The 26,515-nt window shown below is 53.8% G+C and overlaps 1 protein-coding gene across 8 annotated transcripts in view; it reads right to left on the minus strand.

Annotated features, from left to right (window-relative positions):
- RARB (retinoic acid receptor beta) overlaps positions 1 to 26,515 on the minus strand; it is a 681,957-nt gene that overhangs the window by 10,742 nt on the left and 644,700 nt on the right. For all 8 annotated transcript variants that reach the window (XR_009261697.1, XM_058729723.1, XM_058729722.1 and 5 more), the window contains 2 exons: positions 18,160 to 18,320; positions 5,775 to 5,951 (listed from right to left, as the gene is read on the minus strand). Coding sequence is in view for 7 of the 8 variants with exons in the window: in XM_058729723.1 (XP_058585706.1) it covers positions 5,775 to 5,951; positions 18,160 to 18,320 (338 nt within the window). In the remaining variant the exon portion in view is untranslated. The remainder of the gene's footprint in view (positions 1 to 5,774; positions 5,952 to 18,159; positions 18,321 to 26,515) is intronic.

Below are 26,515 nucleotides of genomic sequence, written 5' to 3' on the forward strand. Positions count from 1 at the left end.
GGGTACAAGTGCCCCTATGCATCAGTACTCCTGTATCCCTTGGATAAATTCCTAGCAGTGCTATTGCTGGGTCATAGGGTAGGTCTATTTTTAATTTTCTGAGGAACCTCCACACTGCATTCCAGAGCGGCTGCACCAATTTGCATTCCCACCAACAGTGCAAGAGGGTTCCCCAGAGCTGGGATTTGAACCCAGGGGGACTGGCTCCAGAGCCCGCCCCCTTAACCACCACACTGACTGCCTCGCGGGGACTTCCGGTGACGGTCGGGGCCAGGGCTCTGGACCCACGGGTGACAAAGCTGGGTGTCAGAGAGACACGGGGCCTCGTCCCGATGGCACCGGTGGCCCGAGGCAGTGCTGAAGCCTGAACCCAGGCTGAGCCTGCCGCTCTTCGGGCTGGGTGCTGTCTCTACTGAGCCCCTGGAAGGGAGAAGGACAGATTCACGTGGGAATGGCCCTCCGTGGCTGTGTAGCCACATGGTCCCCAGGACCCCAGGAGCCACAGATCGTGTTTTGAAGTCACGCACGGCAGCCGCCCCTGCATCACCAGAGCAAGGTGCTCCTACCGCTGGCGTGCGAGTGTCCCCTCGGGGCGGTGAGAGCCGTGGGCGGCAGGAGCCAGGAAGGCCCCGCGTGACCGTCAGGGGAAGACCGCACACTGGAGCTGACCCACGGATTCCGGGATTCCCACTGTGATCTCTAATTCAACTGCGCGCCCGTTCATTCCCGAGTCCTCAACGAATGTCTCCAGCGTGCCTGAAAGTCTGCTCCAGGGACCAACCCCAACGCGGTCCCTGCCCTCCCCGAGCCGACAAGCTGGCGTACAAGACACTGCGGAACACGTCTCTAATTACGAGAGAGACCGGTGGGGAGCGGGTAGGAACTGGGTGGCTGGTCAGGAAAACCTTTTCTGAGGAGGGGGCATCTCGGCTGAGCGGAGGGGCTGGCCAAGAAGAAAGTGGCAGGGCAGTATCTAGAGAGAAGGAACGCCTGCCGGGGCCCTGCGGGCCTCCGGCTTCCACTTGAGCTATGGCTGCCTCACCTGCAAACTGGAGATGAGACCAAAAATCCCCCGGAGGGTGTAGTGAGGCTCAATACAGTGTGAGGTGACTGAAGCCTACGGTGTTCCAGACACTGTCCAAGCCCCTCGTTTCATTCTCTCCAGTCCCTAAAAGGCAGCTTCGATTCTATCGCCTTTGTTTTCAGTATGAGGAAACCAAGGCTCAGAGAGGGGGAGTGGTTTTCCCAAGGTCACACAGCAGATAAGCAGCAGCCCCAGATTCGGAACCCGGGCAGACTGGCTTCAGAGCCCACACTTGTAACTACTACCGTCAGCAGCTGGGGCAGGCCAAGGGGGAGCTGGGTGGCTGTGGGGCCATGTTGGCGCCTGGGAGACGAGTCTGTAGTAAAGGCGGGAGCTCCCCAGGGAGGGTGGCGGGGCCAGACCACGAACTCTGGAAGGGCAAGGGCTCGCCTCTCCTCCCCGCCATCAAATCCCCCAGGTCCATCACACAGGAAGTGCCCGACAACTGTGTGTGTGACTTCTTCCCTCGCGCTGCACGAAGAGACCAGTGAAGGGTGGAAACAAGAGCTGGACGGTGGCACACCTCGGCCAAAGCTGGCGGTGACTCCTAACAGCGAGGATGAAAATGTACCGGCCATCTTGTGCTCGCTTCCTCTCAGACCCGGCCCTGTCGCTCACCTCCCGGCACATTCACCTCCTCACCGCTCCTCAGCTTGCCAGGGCCTCCCCGCCCCACGGCCTTTCAACTACACTCCCGGGACCCCTCACTTGCACATGTCTCTGACTGGTGTCTTTTACTGTCCCAGCTCTTTCTATCCCTTCGTTAAGGGTCATCTTCTTCCCTAACCACACCATAGAAATCAAGCCCGGTCCACCGCAGACACGTTCCTGGCCTCGATCCTGCTCCTGTTTTTCTCTGTGGCCCCGTAAGACCCTGCCTATTCATTTACTGTCCGTCTACTCCCAACAGAAGGTCAGCTCCATGAGGGGAGGGATTTTTGTCTGTCCTGTTCACTGCTGTGGCATCGAGCCTAGAACACTGCCTGGCACACAGCAGGGCCTCAGTGAGTATCTGTAAAAGGGAGAGAGGGAAGGAGGTCAGCAGGGAGGAGCAGGGGCGAGCAACCTGAAGGCCAGATGGCCTCCAAGGTTGTTTCTTACGATTTTTAGGTTGACAGAGACTTGACCCCAATTACCTGCAGAGAAGAGGCAGTTTAGAGGGAGGAGGAGAAGAAACAGGACAGGAAAGATAAAGGAGAGTGAGCAAGAAGGAAAACGTGAGCAAGAACTCGGGCGAGGGGACTCCTCCGGGGCCTCCCTTTCTTGTCCTGAACACAAACTTAGAATGCCACAACTCTGGGGTGAGAAAAGGAAGGTAAACTTCTATCCACAAGGGTTTCGAAGTTTGGCCCATCTTAGGAGAGACCTTTCGGCTTCTTGACCCCTGTGGGAAATTGGGAGACTCAGAGCAGGGCTCCAACCCTGAGGGAAGCCTGGCTGTGGTCCCCACAGCAAAGGGTCCCCCCCAGCAGGCAGACGCTGGGACAGGAAATCCCTCTAGAGGGCAGTGTGGCAGGGGGCGCAGGCCGGACAGGCTTCGGGCACTCTTTGTCCTTGGACCTCCTTCCTGAGGGGCTCCCACCTCGTGACTGTAAAGCAAACCACGTCCCGCGTGGCCTGTGATTTCCCAGCACAGCGCCGGCCCCGGCAGGCGGCCCCGCGCTCAGACACACAGGCCCGTCTCAGACCAAACACGACACGATGCGCTGGTGGCCGTGACTGCGTGGGGACAACCGTGACTTTCCTTTCTAGGGGCTGACAACAGCTTCAGCCTGTCTCTGTCCGTGTGTCTTCCTGGTCTTTCTGTCTCACTCTCTCCAGACATCAATGGCTTAGATAAGAAGATTCTTCTAAATGGCTCAGCTAGTTGAGAAGATTCTCATCCGAAAGATGCTCTTTGAAGTTGTGCATTGTTCAGGCTCTCGTGATTAATTGCCTTTGCTACAAATTCTTGGAAATGAGCTCTTGTCCGGGGCCAAATAAGTACCCCTTCTGCTTCATCTCATATGACTGGAGGTCTCTGCCCCTTCCCCGGGTAGAGTTTTCTCCTCCTGTGGCTGCTCTGTGCCAACCCCAACCCCCCTCAAGCCTGTGGAGCCAGGAAGGAGTGGTTGACAGTTTCCTGACTCGTGGCCACAGGGGCTGAAATTGCCCCCATGTGCTTATGACAGCTTTGTCCCCGATTTCAACGCCACCAACCGAGGATCTACTACACGTTCTACGTTTATAGTCATGTCTGTACTTAAGCCCATGTAAAGAATTACTTTTAGTTATCACCTTATTGATTTGTACTGCTAGGTAAATGGAGGCTGGGAGAGGTTAAATAACTTGACGAAGGTCATCGAAATTAGTTCCTGGGGGAGCCTGGGTGGCTCAGTTGGTTGAACATCCAACTCTTGATTTCGGCTCAGGTCATGATCTCACAGTTCGTGGGTTCGAGCCCCACATCAGGCTCCGTTGACAGTGTGGAGCCTGCTTGGGATTCTCTCTCTCTCTCTCTCTCTCTCTCTCTCTCTCTCTCCCTCTCCCTCTCTGCCCCTCCCCCACTCACGCTTGTGCTTGCTCGCTCTCTCTGTCTCTCAAAATAAATAAACTTAAAAAAAAGGAACAGGTTCCTGTTCTACCTGTTTCCACCAAGGGGCTAAGGGCCGATTCTTGGATCTACAGGCAAACCAGAGGAGTGCTTAGTTTTCATTGTAAAGGTGGGATGTGGGAAGATGGCCACCGGAGGTTGGCTAGGGATTTTAAGGAGGGATCTAAGCACCGTGAACCATTAGGCATAGGGTGTTGTAGAAACAAATGCTCCACTGGTGGATCTCAAAGTATCCTTCTCATTCCTTCTTTCCCAAAGGGCTAGAGTTGAAGGAACCACAGACCGTCACCACCTGGCAGCCAGACAAGAGGAGGACTGAGAAACAAGCAAAGAACCGAAGTCAGAGCCCAAGCATCAGGAAGGCTCTGGGCCCTGATGGGTGGCCGTGTGATGCAGGGAGTCAGAATTGCACCACATGCCCTGGTGCAGACACCGACCTGCTGCATGCGACCTCACAGGTCCCTCGGCGACTCGAGGCCCCTGGGGCACCTCTCCCCATGCGCTGGTGACTCCAGTCTCCACTAATATCGTGGGGATGTCCTGAGGCTTAGGTGACGTTCTCCTGAGAGCCACACTTTAAGCACTCGTGAGGAAAGGATAAGAAAGCCCAGGCTTTGTTGTTAACTATTCCAGCAGCTCCTTACTAACCTCGTTATTGATTTGCTCAAGTGGCTTCTACTATTCCCTGGTGGTCTGGCTGGTTCTCTGCCCAGGTCCCGCCTAACACCACTCCCTGTCTATGCTTCTAATCCTCTCATGGCTTTGGAGTCCAAAGATGTGGGTCTTGGGTGTGGTTCCAGCAATCACCTGACCCTGGTGACTCACCTAGTCTCCAGCTCCTTATCTGTAAAATGGGATGAATCGCCATCCCCAGCCAGGCTCACTGAGGTGTGTGAGGCTCCAAGGAGCTGAGGTTTGCAGACTCTGTGGGGTGTGGGTAGGTGACAGGTGAACGCTGCTCTGATGTTTCATTTTTTCCTGAACGTCCCTATGTTCGTCCCAGACCCTCTGACGCTATAAGATGAAAAGATACCACATATACTCTCAGGATCCCTGGAACTTGTAGCTTATCGAGTAACCATTACCACTCCTCCTAAGATCCAACCAGTAAGTGGAAAGACACATAAACATTCGTGCTTCCTGCATGACTGCCTCACACGGAGGTCTTCTCTCCTCCTGAGCAGGACTGTGTGTTTAATTACAGTGAGTAACTATATTTGCTTTGCAGAACTGTTTATACCCAAAGCTATGAAAGATGTAATAAAAAGAAAAATCTATGCTTTTAAAGCACTTCAAAAGCTAATTTTACTTTCTCTATTTTCTGAAGCATCCCCGCAGGCCAGCTTCCCCTCCCACTTCCTCCAGAGGTCCATCAGCCTATACTACCCCCCGCAGGCGGGACAGACCCCCGTCCCCTCCAATGAGAGCTGCTTCCCTGCCCAAGAAAACCAACCCAGCCAGAATGAATCATATCATCCTCGATGCCCCTATCAGGAAGAGAGAGGGTAGGTATCCAGCCAGTAGACCCACAAGGGACAAGGTATGACAGTCGTCATTACCCTCTCTCGGGCCCTAGAAGCTACGGTGTGAGAACGGCAGAGGGAGAGAGGCACCAGGAATCCATTCCCTTTGCACAGATGGGAACACTGAGGCCTATGGAAGGAAGGGATTTTCCCAAGGCCACTGGCAGGTGGTTTAAGATCAGAGGGTAGAACTAGGGTGCTATGTGCCACCTCCTGTGGCTCTGGCTTCGAGAAGCGTGACGGCCTTTGCAAGATCTATAGGACTGGCCCACAGAAGGGGCTTTGGGGGAGCAAGCAAGCCTGTGACCGAGCCAGGCTGGGTCCTTCCCCAAGATGGTGCAGTGGGGGCTCCCACACCAGGGTCGAGAAGGTAGGAGGTTCTGCCCAACTCCGGGGGGCGGGGGGAGCTTTCAGCAGTGGAACTGAGATTCAGGCAGGAAGGACGGGGCTCAGTGTGCAACGGGAGTGGCAGGAGGAGAGGCTGGAGAACCAAAGCCTCTGCAGGTCTTCAAAGCATCGCTGTCCCCTCCTCCCCCCACCCAACCCCTGCCTAAGAGTTCAGAAGGGCACATACCAGAATGTCCAGGCAGGCGGCCTTCAGCAGGGTGATTTGGTCTGCAATGGTCAAGCCGGTGAAGCCGGGCAGACGTTTAGCAAACTCCACAATCTTAATAATGCACTTGGTGGCCAATTCACTGAATTTGTCCCAGAGGCCCAGGTCCAGTCGGACTCGATGGTCAGCACTGGAGTTCTAAGAGGGAAGGAAAAAACGCTGTCAGGGGAGTTTCTGGAAAGCTCAACAGAAGGCAAGGAACGCAGCATATTTCCGATTAATGCACTGATGTTTCAGTCTTGACCAGGGAGCTTCCTGTTGGGGTGGCTGCGTTTGGCGAGGATTCTTTTTCAAATGCTCAATACCGTATCCCTGCACCAACGGATCATCAAACGACAGATACAGAAATGAAAAAATAAGTGAAGTGAATTAGGAATGAGCTAAGAAGTGAAGGAATGATGGAGTAAAGATTCACCGTTTCAGAACCCTGATGAATTACAGGCTCGAGGCATTGACCAAAGAGGCAATCCATCGTGGAATCACACACCCGCCATCTATGAAACAGTCACGCCAGCATCCGAGTGGACCTCTCCACGGAACTGCAGGAAATCCAGGAGGCAGAGGAATGTGCTAAGTTCCGCTATGTGGGATGCGACTGTCACCACCCAGAATGCTAGAGACTCTGTCAAAGCAACGAATTGGTTTCTTCGACAAATACATTGCGAGGGGATAAAAAGAAACGGAAAGAGAAAGCTGCAGACTAGAACCAACACGACCGGGGCGCCGGTGGACCGGCAAATGGGCAAATCACGGCACACCCGCTCTGGCCTGCGGGAACAACAAAGGGAGCACCCGCACAGCCCGTAAGCACAGATGAGCCTCGGAAGCATCAGGCCAGGTGAAGAAGGCAGACACAAAAACCTGCAGGCAGAATGAGTCCACTTGCAGGACATTCTGAGAACAGCAGCACCACAGTGGGAGACAGAAGACCACTGGGGTCCAGGGGCTAGGTAGGGACAGAGGCACAGGAGGGGACTAAAAAAAAAAAAAAAAAAAAAAAAAAAAAAAAAAAAGAAGTTAGGAGGCTTATCAATTGTAACGTATAGACCTTAGCTGAATTCTGATTCAAATAAGCTAAAAACACGGACACCCATCGCAAGAATGGGAACGTGACATCTCGCTATGAGATGCTACTTTCATGTAACGAAAACATTGCTGCTACGCTTTTGTTGGTGGCAGTTCTCCCCCCCCCCCCCCCGAGAACATTAACATATTCACAGGCCAAAGAACATATTTGTAACTGACTTCCGGATGACATAGAATGGGGAGACAGCGTGATGAGGGCTGGAAGTTGAAGTAAGATAGGCTGGGGAGTGATCACAGCGTTCGTTACTCGATTCTCTCCAACTTCCGCATTGCGTCTGCAGGTTTTCGTAATAAAGAGGTAAGAAAGGGACGGTGTGAATTAAAACAAAATGCTACACTGACAACAGCAGAGCACAGACTCTCTAGCGGACGTCAGTGCTGTGACGGTCACATGCACGCTTCCCCGGGCACCCCGGGTCCCACCGCCAGGCTGGGCTCTCGGGACACGCTCGGTGCTAGGACACAGCTCCCTGAGGGGAGCCCCAGGAGGGCACAGCTGCTCCTTCTGGGAGGGACTGGCCTCTCATCCCCCCAGCAGCTTTCATTCTAGACCCCGAGGCCCAGGTTCCTGGGGGAGCCGCAGAAGAAATCAGGGGGAAGCCCCTCTCTTCCCCCTACGGGAAGGTTAGATTTCAGTCCGACTCCGGGCGCCTACTGGCCGGATTCCTCCATCTATTCGAATACTCCTTCCTTCACTCATGCATTCGCCTTCCTCTCTTGCTCCCACCCTCTGTTCCACCAATGCTTCCTGATCCACCTTCAGGCTGCCAGGGGCCGGGGTGTAACTGCTGAGCACACCCGACGCGCTCCCTCCCCTGGTGAGCTGACAGTGGGGCAGGGAAAGCACCCGGTGCTCTGGGGATGTGCCACGCGGCAGGAGCCATCCAGGCAGGCCCCGGGCTCCGAACCTCGCCCAACCCCACGGTCACCGGCCAAGGAGGGGCTGGTTGTTCTCCACGTCATCCTGAGACAGGGAAAGCCCTTTCAGAGAGGAGAGCTAACTTGTCCACGAGGGGCCGGAAGTGGCTCCCAGGTCTACCTGATCCCCGACAGGCGAGCCCTCCAGAAGCGATGCCTCAGTCTTCCCGGGGGTAAGGAGGGACACGGCTGTCCCTCCAAGGCTGCAGGGAGACGCGCAGGGTCCCAGAGGCGCGGGCGGTGCCTGGTGTGTCCCAGGGTGTTTGGTCAGCGTTGGACCCCTTTCCTCAGCAGTGCCAACTGCCAACGGCACTGCCGGAGGGTTCAGACAACGGCAATGACCGTCTTCTCCTCTGTCCTCCGGAGCAGAGGTAGCATGGCCAGCCAAGTCCCCATACTGGTTCCCACTCCATGGCCCGTTACGAGCCTCAACCTGGCTTTCCTCGTTTAGCCAGTAAGGAGGATGCTCGGAGGACACACAGGAAACAGAACGCCACTAAGGATTTGCCGGAAGTTACTGAAGGTCTCAGCTTCTGCTTAGGACCGCACTAACACAAACCCAAGAAAGTGGTTGGTTGGCTTGTTTTCTTCTACTTTTCCTTCTCTAATCTCCAGAGCAGAATCTCCTGCCTGGATCACTGCAACAGCCTCCTCCCTGGCTTCCCTCATTCCACTCTGGCTGCCTTATAGTCTATTCTGATCAAAGGAATGAAAGAGATCCCTTGAAAACAAAAGTTAAAGCAAGTCAATGTACTACTCCGAATCTCCACTGCTTTCTCGTTTCATCCCAAGAGCCAAAGTCATGTCACTGGCCTGCAAGGCCTCCCCAGATCCGGGTCCTGCTCTCCGACCTCCAGTCCTCCCACTATTCTTCAGCTCACTCCACCCAGCCTCACGGGTCTCTTGCTTGCCCTGAACAGGTGGGCATATGCCTGCCTCTGGGTCTTTGCACTGGGTGTTCCATCCCCCCGGACTGCTGTTCCCTCAGCTACCCACATGATGCACTCCCTCCTTCCTCCAAGTATTTGATCAAGTATATCACTCTCTCTTGAGCCCCACTCCGGCCTCCTCCACTGAAAACTACGGAACCCCCCACCTGGCACTCCGTGCACCCCACCCTGCTCGAAGTTTACTGTGCTTGTCTCCCGACACACTGGCCTTCACTTACGTACGCGGGGTCTCCCTGTCCCATTTCACGCTGCTTTGTCCTCAGTGTCTACAGCACTGCCCGGTACACGGCAGACAGAGGCTCAGTAAGTACGCGTTAAATGAACCAGCGAGGAACGAAGTTCCCCCAAATCCTTGCTAGTTTCAGGTCTCGGGAAGATCAGAATTCTGAGGATGGGGCTCTCCGGGCGGGGGTCTAGGCCTGGTCACGAGGCCGCTGCTGCCTCCGGACGCAGAACTGAACCACCCCGATGGACAGGGAGGCCCCCTGGGCCTGGCGTTCAGGCCTCGGACAGATGTCAACAGTTCAGAGAAGGGTGCCATGCACCCCAATCTTGGGTTCCTCACCTCTGTGAAAATCAGCCCAGAGCGTCAACAAAGCGAGCTTTCATTTTTAATGCTGGGGGTGGCGGGGGGCCACAGAAGGCCTCCAAAAGGTGGCCGCCAACGTTACCTTCAGCAACACCCCCCGGCAGAAAGTGGGCGCGCATCCTCCAGATTGATTTCATTCCTTCCTCAAGGACCTTGGTGGAGCACAGTACACTCAGGGGAACACAAGAGCAAGACGTGTGGCCATTCGGGCTGTAATTAAATTTAATAGGCAGTTTATCCCGTTTGTAGGAAGATGACACGGAAGAGAGGGACAGAGAGGCGAGCTTGCGGCGGGCGATCATTTGACAACAGAGTATCCATCTGGAAAAAAAGCCATTGCCCCGACCCAGCGAGTGTGAATGCAGCCTTCATCAGCATCATATGAGCTTACTTCCCCACACTCTGGGCTGAGGGAGAGAAGCCTGTCGTACCTTCTATTAAAAATAATGCACCGCCGTCTTAATGGCATGTAAATCTAACTCACTATTATGCAAACTGAAGGGAAGAGGCAGTTAATAAAACACAAAATAACCTGGTGTTTTATTATACTGGTTGCTCGATTCATAGGCATGAGGTTTAAAATGGCTTATATATTATCTGCCAGCTGCAGCAAATGGAGAGCCCTGCTTGTTTGAGTCGGGAAGGAAGGCGGTTACGGGGAGCACGGGGGGAAGTGTGGCTTTTCCGCGGCACTTCCGAAACGGGGGGTGGGCGGGGGGGGGAGAAGGAGAGTGAGAAGCTGGGGTGGTGGGGGAGGCCCTTGCTAACAGCTAAGGAGAAGCTCGGCCAAGACCAAGGGGGGAAGGCAGGCCTTCCTCCAACTCTCGCCCCCCGACCCCCATGTCCCCCCTCTCCCTCCCCCACTCCTCCTCAGTGGGGGGAAGCCCGTCTCCAGGTGGGAGCCCCAGCCTGCCTTCCCAGAATGCTGTGCGGCGGGGACCCTACGGAGGGGCCACCCTAGGGCCGTCTTTAGCAGCAGCAAAGCCCAACCCCGCCATGAAATCCAATTATACGGCCATTTTTGTCACGCAGAGGGATCCCTGTCCCGATTGCCGCTGCTTGCAGAACGAGACCCATGAACGGGGACGGAATCACCAGTGACTTAAAGTCCTGTTTGTGGCAGCTCTCGGATACTGAGGCGTCTCAGACAGGCTGCGTGTTGCTCCTTTTTTAGCCAAGGAGGAGATGCAAACTCTTCCAGATAATAAACAGGTAAGTCTCCCAGGGAACGCTGGGCACGTCTGCTAGGGTGCCCACCCCCCCCCCCCCCCCCGCCCCTTTCCCTAGGCCTGAATCTGCCCGTCGACCACGGGACAGGCTGAGGCCCAAGCTGTATTTGCAGGACGCTCCTGTCTTCCACACTCCAGGGCACATGGCCCAATGTCCCACCCAACAGCCCCCAGAGGCAGGCGCGGTTCCCAGAGCTTCACAACCAGCTCCCTCTCCTCCTCCCCGCACCCTCATCTGGTGGGAGCTGTTCTCGCCCCATGTGGCCAGGGTGGAGCCCGAGGCCCAGAGAAGTCAAGTCACTTGTGCAAGGCGCCCAGCCGTCAGGCGGAGGGCACAGGGGCCTCACGAGGCAGTGTTGGCACTGCCTGCCGTCACGCCACATCGCCCACCCCCTTGCTCCGGGGCCACCTCGTATTCTGCTCCTGGCCTGACCTTGCTGTCTTCTAGAGACTGCTACTGCACTTGCCATCTCCCTCCTGGCTGGAGGTGCCGGATGCTCCCAGCGGGTGGCTGAAAGATCCGTGGCATCGTTATGAGGACAGCATTCTGTGCCAGGCCAGCATCTCTCTGTGGTCAGCAAACACGCATCTAGGCGCTAGGACGACACGGCCTTAGGAATGTACCAGCTGGGGGGTGTCCGTCAGTGGGAGGAGGGAGGCACAGAGGCCCTCAGCACACATTTGGCATTCTCCTTAGACCCGGACGCTTCCAACAGGTGGGGAGAGGCAGCTTGGCAGCCATCCAGCAACCAGGGGAGGGAGCAGCCCCCGGTTAGCCAGGGCTCTGAGTAACGGGGCCGTGGGCAGTAACAAGGGTCTCGAACCCAGGACCTCCCCAGGAGTTTCTTGGAAGTCTGCCTCGAAGCAAGCATGATATCCCTGAAGGTAATGTTTTAGGGGTGTTCCTGCACCCTCCCTGCCTAAGATTCTGGGACCAACACATGAGGTGCCCCTGGACGGCTGCAGCCCCTTCATGGCTGGTGATCTTAGAGATTCGGGGGGGACTGTGGTGGAGTGTTGGGGTATAGCCTTTGGAATATACCAGAGTATGAATCAGTGTTCCAGAGGACGTCCAGGAGTTGCTAGATTTTGGGGTGGTCTCAGCTACTCTGAAAGGCCACTCATGGCTTCCGGAACTCTGGGCACATATCTGAGAATGAACCAAAGCTCTGCCCTGCTTACCTGCCAAAGCGTTCCGGCCAGGCACGGAACAGCCAGGGCTCACCCTCTTGGCTTGCTTCTCCTGTCTAGAAACCCCACTGGGCTCTCTGTTGCCAATGCTCACATACCTTATTCCAGCTCACAAAGGGCCCTGCCAGCTAGCCCTGACCGATCTCCTTCGGCTCTGTATCCAGTCCTCTCTTTGCCAAACGCCTGGCCCTGCTCATGCTGTTCCCTTGACTGGAAATGTCTTTTCCTTTCCCCACCGTGCGGTAAGATCCAGGGAAATGTAGCACGGTGCCTAGAGGGCATTTTTCATTAAAAGCCAAAGACTTGTGATGTGTACTGCCAGGGGTTTCTAAAAGCTCACAAAACATGTGCCAACATTTGATTTTCAGCCAGGCTTCACAGAAGAGCAGAACGCACGGAAGGGTGAATGTCCATGCGCTCCAATTCCGCACTCAGCAGGTGTTTTGGGTTGAATTGTGTCCCCCTCCCCGCAAAGATATGTCGAGGTCCTAACACCAGTAACTTCAGAATGTGACCTTATTTGGAAATGGGGTCTCCACGCAGGTTATCAACTTAAAAATGAGGTCACTGGGTCAGACTCAATCTAGTCTGACCAGTGATGATGGGAAATGCGGACAGAGATAGATGTGCATGGAGGGAGGACGGTATGAAAACGCAGAGGCAGGGGACGACCGCGTGAAGACAGAGGATTGGAGTAATGCTTCTACAAGCCGAGGAGTGCCAAGGATTGCCCTCAACAGCAGAAGCTGTTAGAGGCAAGGAAGGATTCTTCCCTAGAGCTGCCAGAGAGAGCATGGCCCTTCTGACATCTTAATATTGGACTTCCAGCTTCTAGAGCTGTGAGACAATGAATTTCTGTTGGCTTAAGCCACCCAGTTTGTGGTACTTTGTTATGGAGGCCCTAGGAGACGAATACAGTAGGGATGCAGTCAATGTGTGTCCGAAAATGAAAGCACGGTGTACGTGATACAGACAGGGCAGGAATGTTTACTGGCAGAAAACAGGCTCACAAAAGATAAGAGCTCGTTCAAGGTCAGACAACTGGGAGGTGGCAGAGCGGAGATTAGAACTCGGGCCTCGAGATGCCCCCATCTCCCCCCCTGCCCCCACCATGCATCTCTCCTGGTGGAGGGGAGGCTGATCTCCTGAGTGTCAGGTCCTGCTACTTGGGCTGATCCCAGGGTCAGTTTTCTAGAATGAAGGCCAAGTCTGCAAATGGCCGGAACCGCTTACAATACCCTTCCTTTTCTAAAGCGCTCGTTTCCTGGGGAGTCTTTTGGAGCTTTGTTTAATGTTTCGGTTAGTGGCCACTTTTCTGAGTCGATTAAGGGCTCCTTAGATCTCCACAGCTCAACCTCACGAGCCCCGCGGAGGGCAGCTTATTTCCACACGGCGTTCATCACCGGATCCAGAGGAGACATGCCCATTTCGCACCTCTCTCCGCCAGAACCTGCACTGGGTGCTCTGGAGCAGCTGTTTCACTAGCCTTCCCAGCAATCCTGTGAGGCGGGCACCGTGCAAATCCAGTTCTGCAGAGGAGGGGGCCGAGGCTCCTCTGGTGGATCACGCACAGGCAAGACCGTAGGTCTATGAAGCCCGAAAACCCAAATGACACAGTTCCTGGATTTGGACCTATGGAAAGAGAGGGAATATCCTCAGAGCTAGGACGCTTCCTCCGGTTTGCTTCTTCATTCTGTTTTGGAGACTCCTCTATAAATAGCCCCTGCCCGGTTTTGCACCTTTCCCTTGGGATCCCCCTCCCACTCCTCCTGGTTTTTGGAGGGGTGGTCACTGGTTAGGAATCTTCCCAAGGAGACTAGTTCTGAAGCTTGGAGGTCAGAGCCCTGCCCGGGCCGGGTGTGGAGGGCGGGGGTGGGGGGACATCTGTTCCTGCCTCCCCACCCATTTCTGCTGCCTCCTCGGGCCTGACCATTTGTCCCAAATCTACCCTACTTCGAGAAGAAAAAGGAACTACTCTTTCAAAGGTCTGTCGGTGGGTGGCTAGCTGCCTTTTTAATTCCTCTCTGCCCACTTATTCCAAAGGCATCTGACAGGGATGCCAGGCTAGTGAAGATGGCAGGAAGTTTCCTCGCAGTGGAAGCAACTGCCTGTCTAAAAAAAGCTCTTTATTAAAAAAAAAAAAAAAAAAAAAAAGCTCAACTCGGAACTAAGAGCTTGCCGAGAATGTGTTATGGCTGCTGTTATTTATTTATATCCCCACCTACTTCCAGAAAGGATCTGAAGCTGCTTACAATAAAAACTGAGCTAGATCTGTGTACGGAGAGTAGAAACAAAGAGAAAAGCCAGATGAGAGGCTGTATCCGTGATTCCACAAATGGGCAGCGTGCTTCTGGAAGGAGGTCGGCTGCCCTACGTGTGGTTAAGTTCACACGTGGTTAAGAAAACAGGTGTATTTCCACTTCCCCTGTTGGATCCAAAAGAGGTGTAGAAAGTCCCCACAAAGTGCTTAGGATGATGGGAATGGACGGTGTCTCACCAAAGACAGACGGATGGGGAGGGGTCCCGGAGGCCGTCAGGGAAGCTCCCTGCCTTGGGCCTTTCAAAAGCGGACCCCGAGACTAGGATCTGAACGCAAGCAGCTTACTGGGAAAAGGTCTCAGGAAGCACTGGAGGAGGGGGGAGGGGAAAGAGGTCCAGGAAGACCATCCCTGTGGGCACGTGGGCTCCTCTTGCTGGGAACCCCTGGGGAATGGTTTAGAGAATACCTAAGGGGTCTCCTCCCCAGGGGCAAGGAAGCTACGGCTTCACCCACCAGCTTCTACTTGTTCTTGGGTGGGGTGTTAGTGCCCCACGTGAGCCAAGCAGCTCCAGCAGCCAGAGCAAGCCTTCAGGGAGGGTCACGCTTGCAGTGTGAGCCCTGGGACAGGGCTGGGGCCCTGCCAGCCCCTGCTGTGCTCTCTGGGAAGGCCGGGCAGGCAGCCTCACTAGCCTGGACACAGGGAGAACCAGACCTGTGGTATAAAGAGAATCCAAAAGGAGAGGCTACTGGGTTTGGAGGGAGGCCCGGGGGAAGGGAAGGTTGTAGAGGCCCAGGCCGACCAGAATCCTGGGCTGGCTTTTGGGGTGGGAAGGAGCTATGCCGACTATCAGAGGGAGGTCTGTCCCGAAGGAGCATTTTGGTCCCAGGCCCTTTAGGAAGCCAGGCCACGCCAGGGCATGTGTTCTAGGCAGAGGCAATGCTACACCTTGTGTTTGCCCAGCCTTCCTCCAGAGTAGAGTGGACGCCATTTCATCGGGTTACCAGGTGAGTCAGGGCCTGGGGGACGGCCTAGACCACACTAAGGGATCCGGCCTGGGCCAGAAGGGAGAGACCCCTAATATCGTAGCAAATGATCCCGGATATTGTCAGAAAATGTCTCTCACCTCATGACCTGGCTCCAAAGTCTCCACTTCCAGAAAGCCCTCCCTACTTTGACTGTTCTCTTTTACTCTGTCTTTTCCGGAGTTCGCGGTGTTATTTATTCCTTGAGAACAGGTACCCCCTCTTACCTAGATGCCCAGTGGTTCCTCCTGCCATTCTACCTTGCCATCCGCCCTCTTCATATATCCTGTGTATGGCATGGTTAAAAGGGCTGTCCCTGGACTCAGGTTGTTCACAGTCAAGTCCCACTTACTGGCTATGAGACCCGGGGAAAGTAAATTAGCTTTCTCATCTCAGTCTACTCATCTGTAATATGGAAGCAACCATACCCACTTCACAATGTCCCCATAAGGGGTCAAAGATTTAATATTTATTTAGCACGGTCCCTGGTACATAGTAAATGCTCAACAAATATTAGCCGTAGTATTAATGGCGATAACAATAAAGCCTCCTGATGACAAACTGTCTATTCTTTTCCATTATTTACCGACTAAAATACAAATTTCTGAGCGTTCAAGGTTCTGCAAGGCTATTTCTTTCTCACTTCCCAGTCACTCCCAATTTAGTCTTGCCCTTCCCCTCACCTCCTTCTGTCCTTTCCCTGGGCTCATCCTCAGTTGATTTCCTGGCTGCTGAGCTCAGGATGCGTGCACCCTGATACTAAGCCCCAGGCAGTGCCTGGAAGTATTTCTAAAAGGAACAGGTGATACTCTCCTTGGCACCGGTAATGAATCACCTTGCTTCTCCGTAGTGCCAGAAGCACCTGGCATGGGACCAGGTGCCCGGAGCAGCAGTTCACACACAGTGAATGGATACGTGGTGGCTGTGGCTTCTGCCACATCACTGCTTTTTTACGGGTCCCACTGCTGAAGCTTTTCAGGAAGTATTGAATTTTTCTAACCATTTTATATCATCCCCCATTCCACAGATGGGAAAAATGAGGCCCAGAGAAGTTAATAACTTGCACATAGTCGCACGGCCGATCGGTGGCTGAGCAGGAGTGAAGCCACGTTCATCTGGTTCGAGCATCCTTGCTCTTGATGAGTCACCCTGTGCCACCTCTTGGTCCACGGGCCTACTTTACCTCTCGGTTTAAAAGAAAAGCTCCTTTATGGCGTCCAGCCTTGTCCTGCCCTGGGTCTGCTCTGGGCTAGGATGCCGTTCCCCAAGCTCGGTGGGGGCCTGTCCGCTGAATCAGGCCCTTCCCTGGGCCCTGGAGGGCAGGTCAACAGCTTTACGCATCGGTGGGTGAAGCACCCCAAACGTCTCTCCTCCTTGACACCAAGGGCCTGGGTGGGCCCCCGAGTCCTCCTGGGTCTTGCTACTCAGAGTCTGGCTCACGGCCTCTGCCAGGCAGAGTGTGGTCTGCAGCCGCGCCTGAAACGCCCCCGCGGCCCCCATCGCGACGCTGAACCTGTTGGACCGGAACCTGCCCATCAGCAAGACAGCCAGGTGCCTCAGAAGTGAGCACGCTGAGGTCTGGGGAGCAACGCTCTGGGTCCGTCCGGCGCCCCCTGAGCCAGACTTCGGTGTGGCCCGGCCTAACTGCGGCCACCCGCCGGGCAGCCGCCTGCGCACCCGCACCCGAGAAGCCGCCCGACGCGTTCTCGGACTGATCTCACGGCAAACCCTCTGCGCCTGCTTCTGGTTACCATTCCCGTTTCACAGAAAAAGCGGTGACGGCACCCTCAAAGGCACGCCCGCAAGCTCCCCAAAGCGGCTTCGCAGCCCCTACGCTCACTGTTCCTGGTCTTTCCGCATCACCGTTTCCTCTTTACGTTCGGGACCTTTCACGCTCTTCTCTTCCCGGCGTGCCGGTCACCCAACCAGCAAAGGCTATAACTGGGTTTAAAAAAATTCTTTTGCATGTTTCTTTATTCTTCAGGTGGGCGGAGGGGCAGAGAGAGAGAGGAAAAGAGAGAATCCCAAGCAGAACTCCACACTGTCAGCACCGAGCCCGATGTGAGGCTCGAACTCACAACCGTGAGATCATGACCTGAACCGGAATCCAAAGTTGGCCTCTTCTCCGACTGGGCCACCCAGGCGCCGCAGATAATTGGATTTCTAAAAATATACATTTACCAGCATCTTAGGCAAGCAACGTAAGCTACTTAAGGAGACCAGAACAGCATTCTAGTTATATTCATTCGTTCACTCATTCACTCATTCATTCAACAAATAACTTATTGAGTGCCTATTACGTGCCATGCACTGGGAATTGATCTCAGTGAACATAATACATGCAAAAACCAGCTTAACAAAATGGAAGTAGCTCATGGGTCTTCAGTGACATATCCCAGACCCGTCAATATACGCCACCCACCCTTGATCCCACATCCTCCCCCTCCTGCCTTGTCTTCATGTCTACGCGCAGTGACAGCCATTTCCGGCACAGCTCTGGGAGCACAGCGTGCGCTCCCGCCTCCCCGGGGAGGAGTCACGCCTGTGCTTTCCCCAGCCCTGGCTTAAGGGGCTGACACCCTCTCTCAAGCCAGACCGCGGCCCAGGGGAGGGCCCCATAACGTTGGCTGGACTTCACAGCTGGAGGTAGGTTTTTAAAAGACGGCCCCGTGCCCCCTCTACGTGCCCCCCGGGCTCTGTACAGGCGTCTGTCATGAAGGCTGCAACACCTCACTGGTTTCTCTTGTCTGCTTCACCAGGCTGTGTGTCCCCTCGAGGAGCGACCTTATCTTGGTCACTCATGTCGCCAGTGCCTTGCACACGGCCTGCACACAGTAAGTGCTCAGTCTGTGTTTCCTGGGTGCACGCGTGCTCGTATGACTGGATGGGAGGAAACACCCAGCCTTCTCAGTGACTGTGCCGAGGCCACCACACGAAGGGAGGCGGCCACTGCGTAGCCCCACTCCTCCCACCTACATGGTCTGGGCTGAATCTGGGTGGACGTGCCCTCCATGCAAGGGGAGAGGGAAGGTGGGAGCCAACACGCAGGCAAGGGCCCGCACCTACCCTCCCAGCAGGCTCGGGCGGAAGCGTCTCTTACCGTGGTGTATTTACCCAGCTGGCAGAGTGACGGGAAGGTTTCCTGGTGGGCTTTTCGGATCTTCTCTGTGAGATCGTCCAGCTCAGCCGTCATCTCATAGCTTTCCGTGCATTCCTGCTTCGAAGGCTCCTTCTTTTTCTTGTTCCTATCATTCCTGACAGCTGGAAATGAGACAGAAGGCAAACCAGGGGTCATTAACGGCCGGGCCTGTGCTGCAAGCTTCCATCTCCCGACGCTGCCTGGACTCACTTGACACTTGGAACAGGAACAGTGGGAAAAGGTGCCATGAACACATCTCCCAAGAAGAGAGGCTTGGCGGCCAGAAGGGCCAGGCAGAGAGGAAGGTTTGTCTGCGTGTGCACCTGCCAAGTAATTCTTAAAGAGTTACTTTACGGATCGCCCAAAAGGCTGAGAGCCTCAGTTTGTTTGGACAGAACTTTCTATGCGGACTAGTCCTCAAAAGATGGATTTTTCCAAATGCCTCCCCATTCCCTCCCACCCAGTTCCAGAGGCTCCGAGGCAACCACTCAGGCCCGGGAGACACGTTGCTGAACAAAAAGCCTTGTTGCATCATGATTCGTGATTCCTAGCTAAGCCTTCTGGTTTGTTTTTGTTGTTGTTATTGTCTTTTAGTTTCCTGAATGAACGGACCCTTTTGAAGAGATTCATCTCAAAGGTGATGGGATGGTGATTTTTGTCCCTTCGTGCTTTTCTGCTTCCTAGACTTTTGGCATTCATCACATAATCTTTTATTATTATTTGCAAATAGTGTATTAATGTATTACATATTGTATACATCGTATATAGTATTTAAATAAAATGTTTATAATCACTTATTGTTAAAAAAAAGTTATTTTAAAATAATAATCTATGCGTTGTGGGCCCCTGGCCTGAAAAACGATTGGTCCACTCATTTGCTTATTCGTCTATAGCCGCTCCACTCGACATCTTGTCTGGCCCACTGACCCCTCGGCAGGTGCGGTCTTTGCCTCAGCACTTTCGCAGCTGAGCGTGACGCCAGGATGAGTCGAGTCCCAGGACCCGGGGCTGTGGAAACCCACGCTTCCCCTCGCAGCACAGAGCTCTCAGATGACTTCAAACCCGAGTGTAACGCAAAGCTCTGGCCTCGGGCTAGGATCTCCCGGGGAAGGGAACCGCAACCCAGGGAGGCCAACAGGTGAAACCAGACCACGCAAGCCCCTCCGGGGCGTCTCCATTCCCCGGGGACCTGGGGGTGGCCAGGCTGGACACCACCTGGCCGTGTATGCCACCGCCATGACCTGCGAATCTGTGCTGCAAAATGACCCAGGTCATAATCCGATCTGCCCTAAGAGGATTTGGCTTGTGTTGCCTCCCTGAGAGCACCCGGGGTGATCTGAGAACTGGCGGCTCCCTGGGTCTACACGGTGAGGATCCGGAGGCCCCGTATGGGGCAGACTGAAATGAAGGCCTGGGGAGCTGGGGAGCACAGCAAGGCGGAAGGAAACAGATGGGGATGGGGAGGGAGTGCGTGAACGGTACTGAAGGATCCCAGTGTCTGTATAAGTCACTTACTCCTGACCTGGAGGGAGGGCAGCCGGGGCGAATATTCACATTTCTCGAGCATCTTAAGCATTGTACTGGGAACCGTGTCCGCAGCATCTCACTTAATCCCCTGATCAGGGAGGTGATTTTAAACTCATCTTACAGATGAAGAAACTGAGTGTCAGAGAGACTGAAGAATGTTTACACAGTTGACAAGTTCTTTCTTCACTTGGACTCACTCACTCTTAAGGGAGCGGACACGTTTGAGAAGAAAACAATACCTCTCCAGAGGATTTTCCTCCCCCAGGACTCTGAAATGACACTGTTCTTTGGCTCAGAACATTTCCAGATTAAGGTGAGTGGTAACGACAGTGTGAAGTAACTCAGCCTCAAATGTATTACTTTTCAGTGTAGACTGGCCAAGTGCCCAGACCATTCCTAGCAGGTGTGGGACGCAGGGGGAGGACAGCATATGGTTTAAAGCAGTTAGAAAGCAAAGGATACGGTCAGCAAAGGAGGGACCGTGAGGAAGGGGGTAGCACACGGCAGCCGAGACGCCCCCACGACTCTCCTCAAGGACGGAGTCTGGGTCTGTGAGGGGAGGCTGGGGCCTGACGCCTTGTGTGTGAGCACCACGGGCTCTCCGTGCAGGTGAGCGGGCTTTCCTGACCCCTGCCCGTGACCCTCGTCATTTGCTAACACAAGAGCCCTACGTGAGCAGTGAGGGTCCTTCCAAAACAGAGCTCTAAGGGAAGCAGTCTGGCAGTCCCTCGAGAAGCTAAAGAGTTGCCACACGATCCAGCAATCCCATTCCTGGGTCCACCCAAGGGAACAGAAAATAAGCGTTCATGCAAAACCTGTACACCAATGTTCACAGCAGCCCTTCCCATAAACAGCCCCGCGGTGGAAACAACCCCCATGTCCATCACCTGACGAACGGATAAACGGCCCTGGCGCATCCACACGGTGGAATATCTTTGGCCACGAAGGAGTGAAGTACAGACCCACGTTACAACGTGGATGAGCCCTGACAACATTATGCTCCACGAAAGAAGCCAGTCACAAAAGGCCGCGTGTTGTGTGGTTCTATTTATACGAGATGGACAGAGAAAGCAAACTGGTAGGCAGGAGGCAGATCGGTGGTTGCCAAGGGCTGGGGCTCATGGAAGATCAGCACTGACTGCTAACGGGATTTTCTTTTTAGGGATATGTGAATGTTCTGGAATTAGGTAGTGGGAATGGCTGTCCAACCTTGTGAGTATACTACAAACCACTGAACCGCATACTTTAAAATGATGAATGCTACGCTCTGTGAATTATACCTTAAAATAAGGGGAAAAAAAACCCCAGCCCCCTGAGGGAGGCCACAAGTCACTGAACACTACGAACTGCTGTGACTGGAATCAGAAGCCAAGATGGCGACCTCTGACCACCTAACACAGCAGTGACGGTAATGCCACTTTTTGATTGCTTAGCAAGGGCGAGCCACCGCCTTAAGCAATTCAAGAATTCTAGTTCACTGAATTCCACAGTGAACCGGGTGAGGTAGGCATTAAAATTCCATCTCTACACTCTCAGAAGCTTGAGGCCCAAGATCACCCTCTTTGAAAGGAGTCAAGCCAAGATTTCAGTGGAATAGACACAAAAGCAGACAGAGGAACCACACACACATAATTACCCATGATCGCATCCCCAGGCGAGTCTGTAGGACCTTGAGAAGGATCTGCGCTTCTCCGCATGCTGCTTCACCGTCCCCCATCCACCCACAGCCCCCTGGACCATCACCTGGAAAACGCATGCGAGGAAAGACAGCCCTGGAGGTTACCTGGGAGGTGGGGGGGGGGGGCACTCTGTGAGCTGCCCCCACGGATCATCTGTACCAAGCCCGAAAGTGAGAGGTGAGGTCAGGTGGGAAGGGGACCCTGGTGAGCTGTAGCAGGGCACCAGGGGCACTCAGACTCAGACAGCACCCGCCATTTGCAAAAATAACAAGCTGTAAAGCCAGAGCTCCATCTTCTGCGCTTTGAGGCCCAAACTCAGAGCACTCTTACCAGCTGACTGACTGCCAGGGGACCAGTGTGTAACACCACAGGCTCCCTTCCAGACAGCTCCCTGCCCTCCCAAGGCAGAGTGCCCTTCCTACTGTCTCCATGACCGAAGGGCTACTGGGACTCTTGGGTACTCCTCTCCAACAGCAAGACGCAATGACCCCCTGGTAATGACGCCCCAATCTCCATGGCCAAAGGGCTACTGGGACTCTCGGGTACTCCTCTCCAACTGCAAGACGCAATGACCCGCTGGTAACGATGTTCCAATCACGGAAAGGTTCATAAGTTGATGGAGGTGTCTCGTAAACACATGGCTTCAACAAATGCTTTGCTCAAAGGTTTTAAACTGCTGTGGACTGCAGATGTGGGATCTGGGCCACGCATGGGGATGGCTGCCAAGAGCCACCAGAATCAAGGAGGCGATGCAGTACACGGGACGCCACGAGGACTTGGGGACGGTGGCTGCGTCCAGTTTCGGGGGACTCGTGGTCAGCAGCATCCGGGGCAGTATGGGGCAGGGGGTGATACAGGCGCTGCAGGGGGCCAGGGACCTGGTACAGACACTGGCTTCATCATCATCCCGGGGCATTCAGCCCCTCTCAGAGCTTCCCCGAAGGCAGTGGCGCCCTCCCAGAGGTGCACGGACGTCCGCTAGGTGGGACGGCCAGTCTACCATCAAGGCTCATACGGCCTGGCCATACAGGAAGAAGAACTCAAGGCCCTTCCACGTGGAAATGGTGTGCCCGAACACTGAGGATCTGTGGGCTTTCTCACGAGGTCCGCGGCTGCAAGTGGCAGTGACGCTTCTCCAGAAGCCACATGGTAGCGGCCCCAAATGAACAGATGGGCTCATTTCTTCGTTTTCTGGCCATTCATTCATTCAAATGTTGTCTGAGCATCTAGTAGGTACCATCTGCTGCAGGGAGGAAATGACAGTGGAGCCACACAGATGGTTCCTGCTACCACGGAGCTCACTTACGGTGAGAGCCAGACATTCATCATCCGACAGCAACAGCAACAATAATAACGAGAACAGGGCATCGCTGTTGGGATACCTACCGCGACTCATCCTGGAGAATTCGTACAGTGTTGAAAGTGTTAATTACAGCTACCCTAGCAGCTATGGGGCACTCCCCAAAGCCTTCTACTCATCATTAGGCCATACAACAACCCGATCACTATCATCATCATGCCTATTTTGCAGATGAGACACCTGAGGCACAGAAAGCTAAGCAGCCTGCCCAAGGCCATGCATTTTACTTTTTTTTTTAATTTTTTTTTTTTAACGTTTATTTATTTTTGAGACAGAGAGAGACAGAGCATGAACGGGGTAGGGTCAGAGAGAGAGGGAGACACAGAATCGGAAGCAGGCTCCAGGCTCTGAGCCATCAGCCCAGAGACTGATGCGGGGCTCGAACTCACGGACCGCGAGATCGTGACCTGAGCCGAAGTCGGATGCTTAACCGACTGAGCCACCCAGGCGCCCCCATGCATTTTAGAAATGATGTAGTGGGGATCTGAACTCAGACAACCTGGCATCAGAGTCCTCATTCTTTTTTTTTTTTTTTTATGTTTATTTATTTTTGACAGAGAGAGAGAGACAGAGCATGAGCGGGAGAGGGGCAGAGAGAGAGAGAGGAAGACACAGAATCCGAAGCAGGCTCCAGGCTCCGAGCTGTCAGCATAGAGCCCGAAGCGGGGCTTGAACTCACAGACCGCAAGATCACGACCTGAGCTGAAGTCAGACGCTCCACTGACTGAGCCCCCCCAGGCGCCCCCAGAGTCCTCATTCTTAACCACTGTATTTGGTCATGTCATACACATTCCCAGTTCTGCCACATGGTGCCATGAAGGATGGTGCATGTGTATCACTGGCATGTGTGTGTGTGTGTGTGTGTGTGTGTGTGTGTGTAGGGACAAGGGGCTCTGATCCAGGATGGGGAGGCTGATGCTGGGGAAAGGGGAGAGCGAGTTGAGGGGAGGCATGGGAAGGGAGGTGGGAGCCTAGGGAGTCCGGGCTGTACAACTGATGCTCAGCCCCAAAGGCCACCTGTGACGTTGGTGGCTGGCCTCTCCCTCCACTCCCACGGAAGGGATGCTGGCTGCCACGGGCACCCGTATACCTGTGATGGATCCGAGGGTTGACTGACGGCTTTCAGGCACAGTGCATCCCACAGGCACGGGCAGTGGGATGGTGGGGGCACACACCGTCGCCTCTGTGTCGGAGCCCCTATCTCAAGGTGGGGGTCAATTACCGTCTCACAGGGCCATCCCCTCCCAGTCTGAATATCTGGATGGCCAAGGTCACATTTTGTCTCTGTCTCCCGAGGGCCGAAAACAGTGTCTGGCCCACAGTGGGGGCTCAAAAACTGTTCTGTGAGGGACAAGGTGAGCATGTGACTAAATGTGGAGTCTGCTCTGTGTGCAACAAGAGCTCACCTGAGCCTCTTCCTTCCAGAAATCAGAGGTCTCACCTCCACGTCGGGGCCCGCGGGGCATTCAAGAACAACTCGAGCCACCGCGGCCAGAGCCAGCAGGCTGACAAAGCAGGTGGGGCGCCCGAAGGGTCACGAGTATGATTTACACACCTGGGCGAGCGGGGCCTGATGTCTGCAAAGCGCTTCTTGGAACGCAAGGTGCTCCATAAAATATCAAGTATTCTCCTTGTGAGGGCCAAGCGCCACAAATCAGACTTGGTGGCGTAAAAGTAACATATTTATGATCCACTATCATATTGCAAATGAAATGAACGTAATAAAAGTGTCACTTATACAAATACCTCTGATGTACGGATCTCGACCTATGAATATGAAAACAGACACCCCAGCACTTTTATTTGAATGTCTAATCATGGAAATAAATGAAGTCATGTTCATTTTAATGTGTGCACTTGTGCATGTATCTAGAATATTGATTTCCACGCACCCAATAAAAACGTAATGCGGGAAACATGCAAAAGATGTGGATTTCACTTGGATTCAGGAAGAGATGAAAACAACGCTTCACTAAAGATTCCAAGACGTCAAACATAAAGAAAGAAAGAGAAAAAGGAAAATGCAGTCGACGGCGTTTTTGCCCATAACGTTCTCTAAATTCGGTGTAGCAAAGGAAGCATAACGGTGTGTTTATTCTTGTTCGAATATTAAAGTCTGGGATTCGTTCATCTGGAGTCTTCACCTTGCTAACTACAGAAACAACGGGTCACAGTTGGTGATGTGAGCTATCTGGTTGCTGTGCATGGGGGAGAGCCTGTAACTAACACACCCACACACTTAAAAGAAAACCACAAAAATAGAGTTGAGTTTAAAAATAATTTTTCTGAATTAATTGTATAGATGAACCGTAAACCAATGGATCTGAAGGCAGATGGATGTAGGACTAACAAAGACAGCCTTTTCCCATTATTTCGGGGTGTGGGGGTTGGTGCTCAAACGTGGAGCGCAGTAGGTCCCACGGTAAAGGTGGGCGGAGTTGGGCGAGTGAATACTCCTCAAGATCAGAATCTCCTTAGAGGTGGAGACCGTGTCCTGCACCTAACACAGCACTTAACCACGTACGCACTAGTCGAAGTTTGCGCAAATACAGAGAAAGGAGGTTAGTGAATGAGGCTACGAGGAAGTCCCCTCCCATCCCCCACACCCAGGGACACAGGCCCTTTGGGACCAGACTGAGGGCGGGGCACCAGAGTATCTGTTAAGTGAATACTGTGATTGCAGGGCTCCAACCTGGGAGGCAGCAGCACGTGGGTGGGGACTTGGAAAGGCGATGTGCCCCCCCCCCCGGCCCCCCACAAGTGCAACGTGTTAAGGGATGGCCTGGCTGTTCACAGTGCCAGTGACGGAGCAGGGGAGCATACTTAGAATTTTTACAGAATATTAAATATGCAAGTCATAAGAGAAGCAGTCTGGACATAGCATTCTCGGAGTTTAACAAGGATATACCAGCCTAGCCCAGCTTCTTAAAGTTATTCAAAGCACTTACGGAAAATCTCTGAAATATCACAACGTACCAAATGCCAAATACCTCTTTCTGGTTAAAGTGGAATATTATACTAATAAAATTTTTAAAATCATTTGAAACACCGTTTCCTCTCCCTGGTCGCTTGTAGAGATGGAGATTTTACCTCCTCTCGAGTGGAGAGCCTCCCCTTTGTCTTCCATTTCCAAATCCTTTCTTCCTCCTCTGTCTGGCCTGCCGTGGCCAGCCCTGCCCAGCCCTGCCCTGGCCATATTCCTTTCCAGGCAGGCCCCATGTGGTGGGCATCCTTGCAAGGCAAGAGTTTAAAGCTCTGTTACAAGTGACAGATCCTTTCCTTTGGACAAGAGTCTTGTACGAACCATAGGAAACATCCTAAGTCCAACTCCAGGGACAATAAAACATTCCTGCATGAGGTATAAAAGCGGGAGCTTTGACAATGAGCAGGTGAGAAGGTGCGAAGTGCCTCTGAGACACCTTCCTTCATAATTAGTGGAGCTTCTCTGCACGTTCCCCTGGACGGCAATGGGCTACTCTCAGTGACCAAATCCTGTCTGCGGGAGGCAGATGTGCCCTTGGCTTTGGGCTTGTGGCAGAGCCGTCCCACATGACGAGGGCTGAGAGGAAGGTCTTAACTGATGGTATAAAACTGAACATTAAGAAATGGAAATTTAAGGGGCGCCTGCATGGCTTAGTCGGTTAAGGGTCTGACTTCAGCTCAGGTCATGATCTGGGGGTTTGTGAGTTCCAGCCCAGCGTTGGGCTCTGTGCTGACAGCTCAGAGCCTAGGGCCTGCTTTGGACTCTGTG

This window comes from Neofelis nebulosa, chromosome 5 (genome assembly GCF_028018385.1).
Source record: "Neofelis nebulosa isolate mNeoNeb1 chromosome 5, mNeoNeb1.pri, whole genome shotgun sequence".
Taxonomy (NCBI): domain Eukaryota; kingdom Metazoa; phylum Chordata; class Mammalia; order Carnivora; family Felidae; genus Neofelis; species Neofelis nebulosa.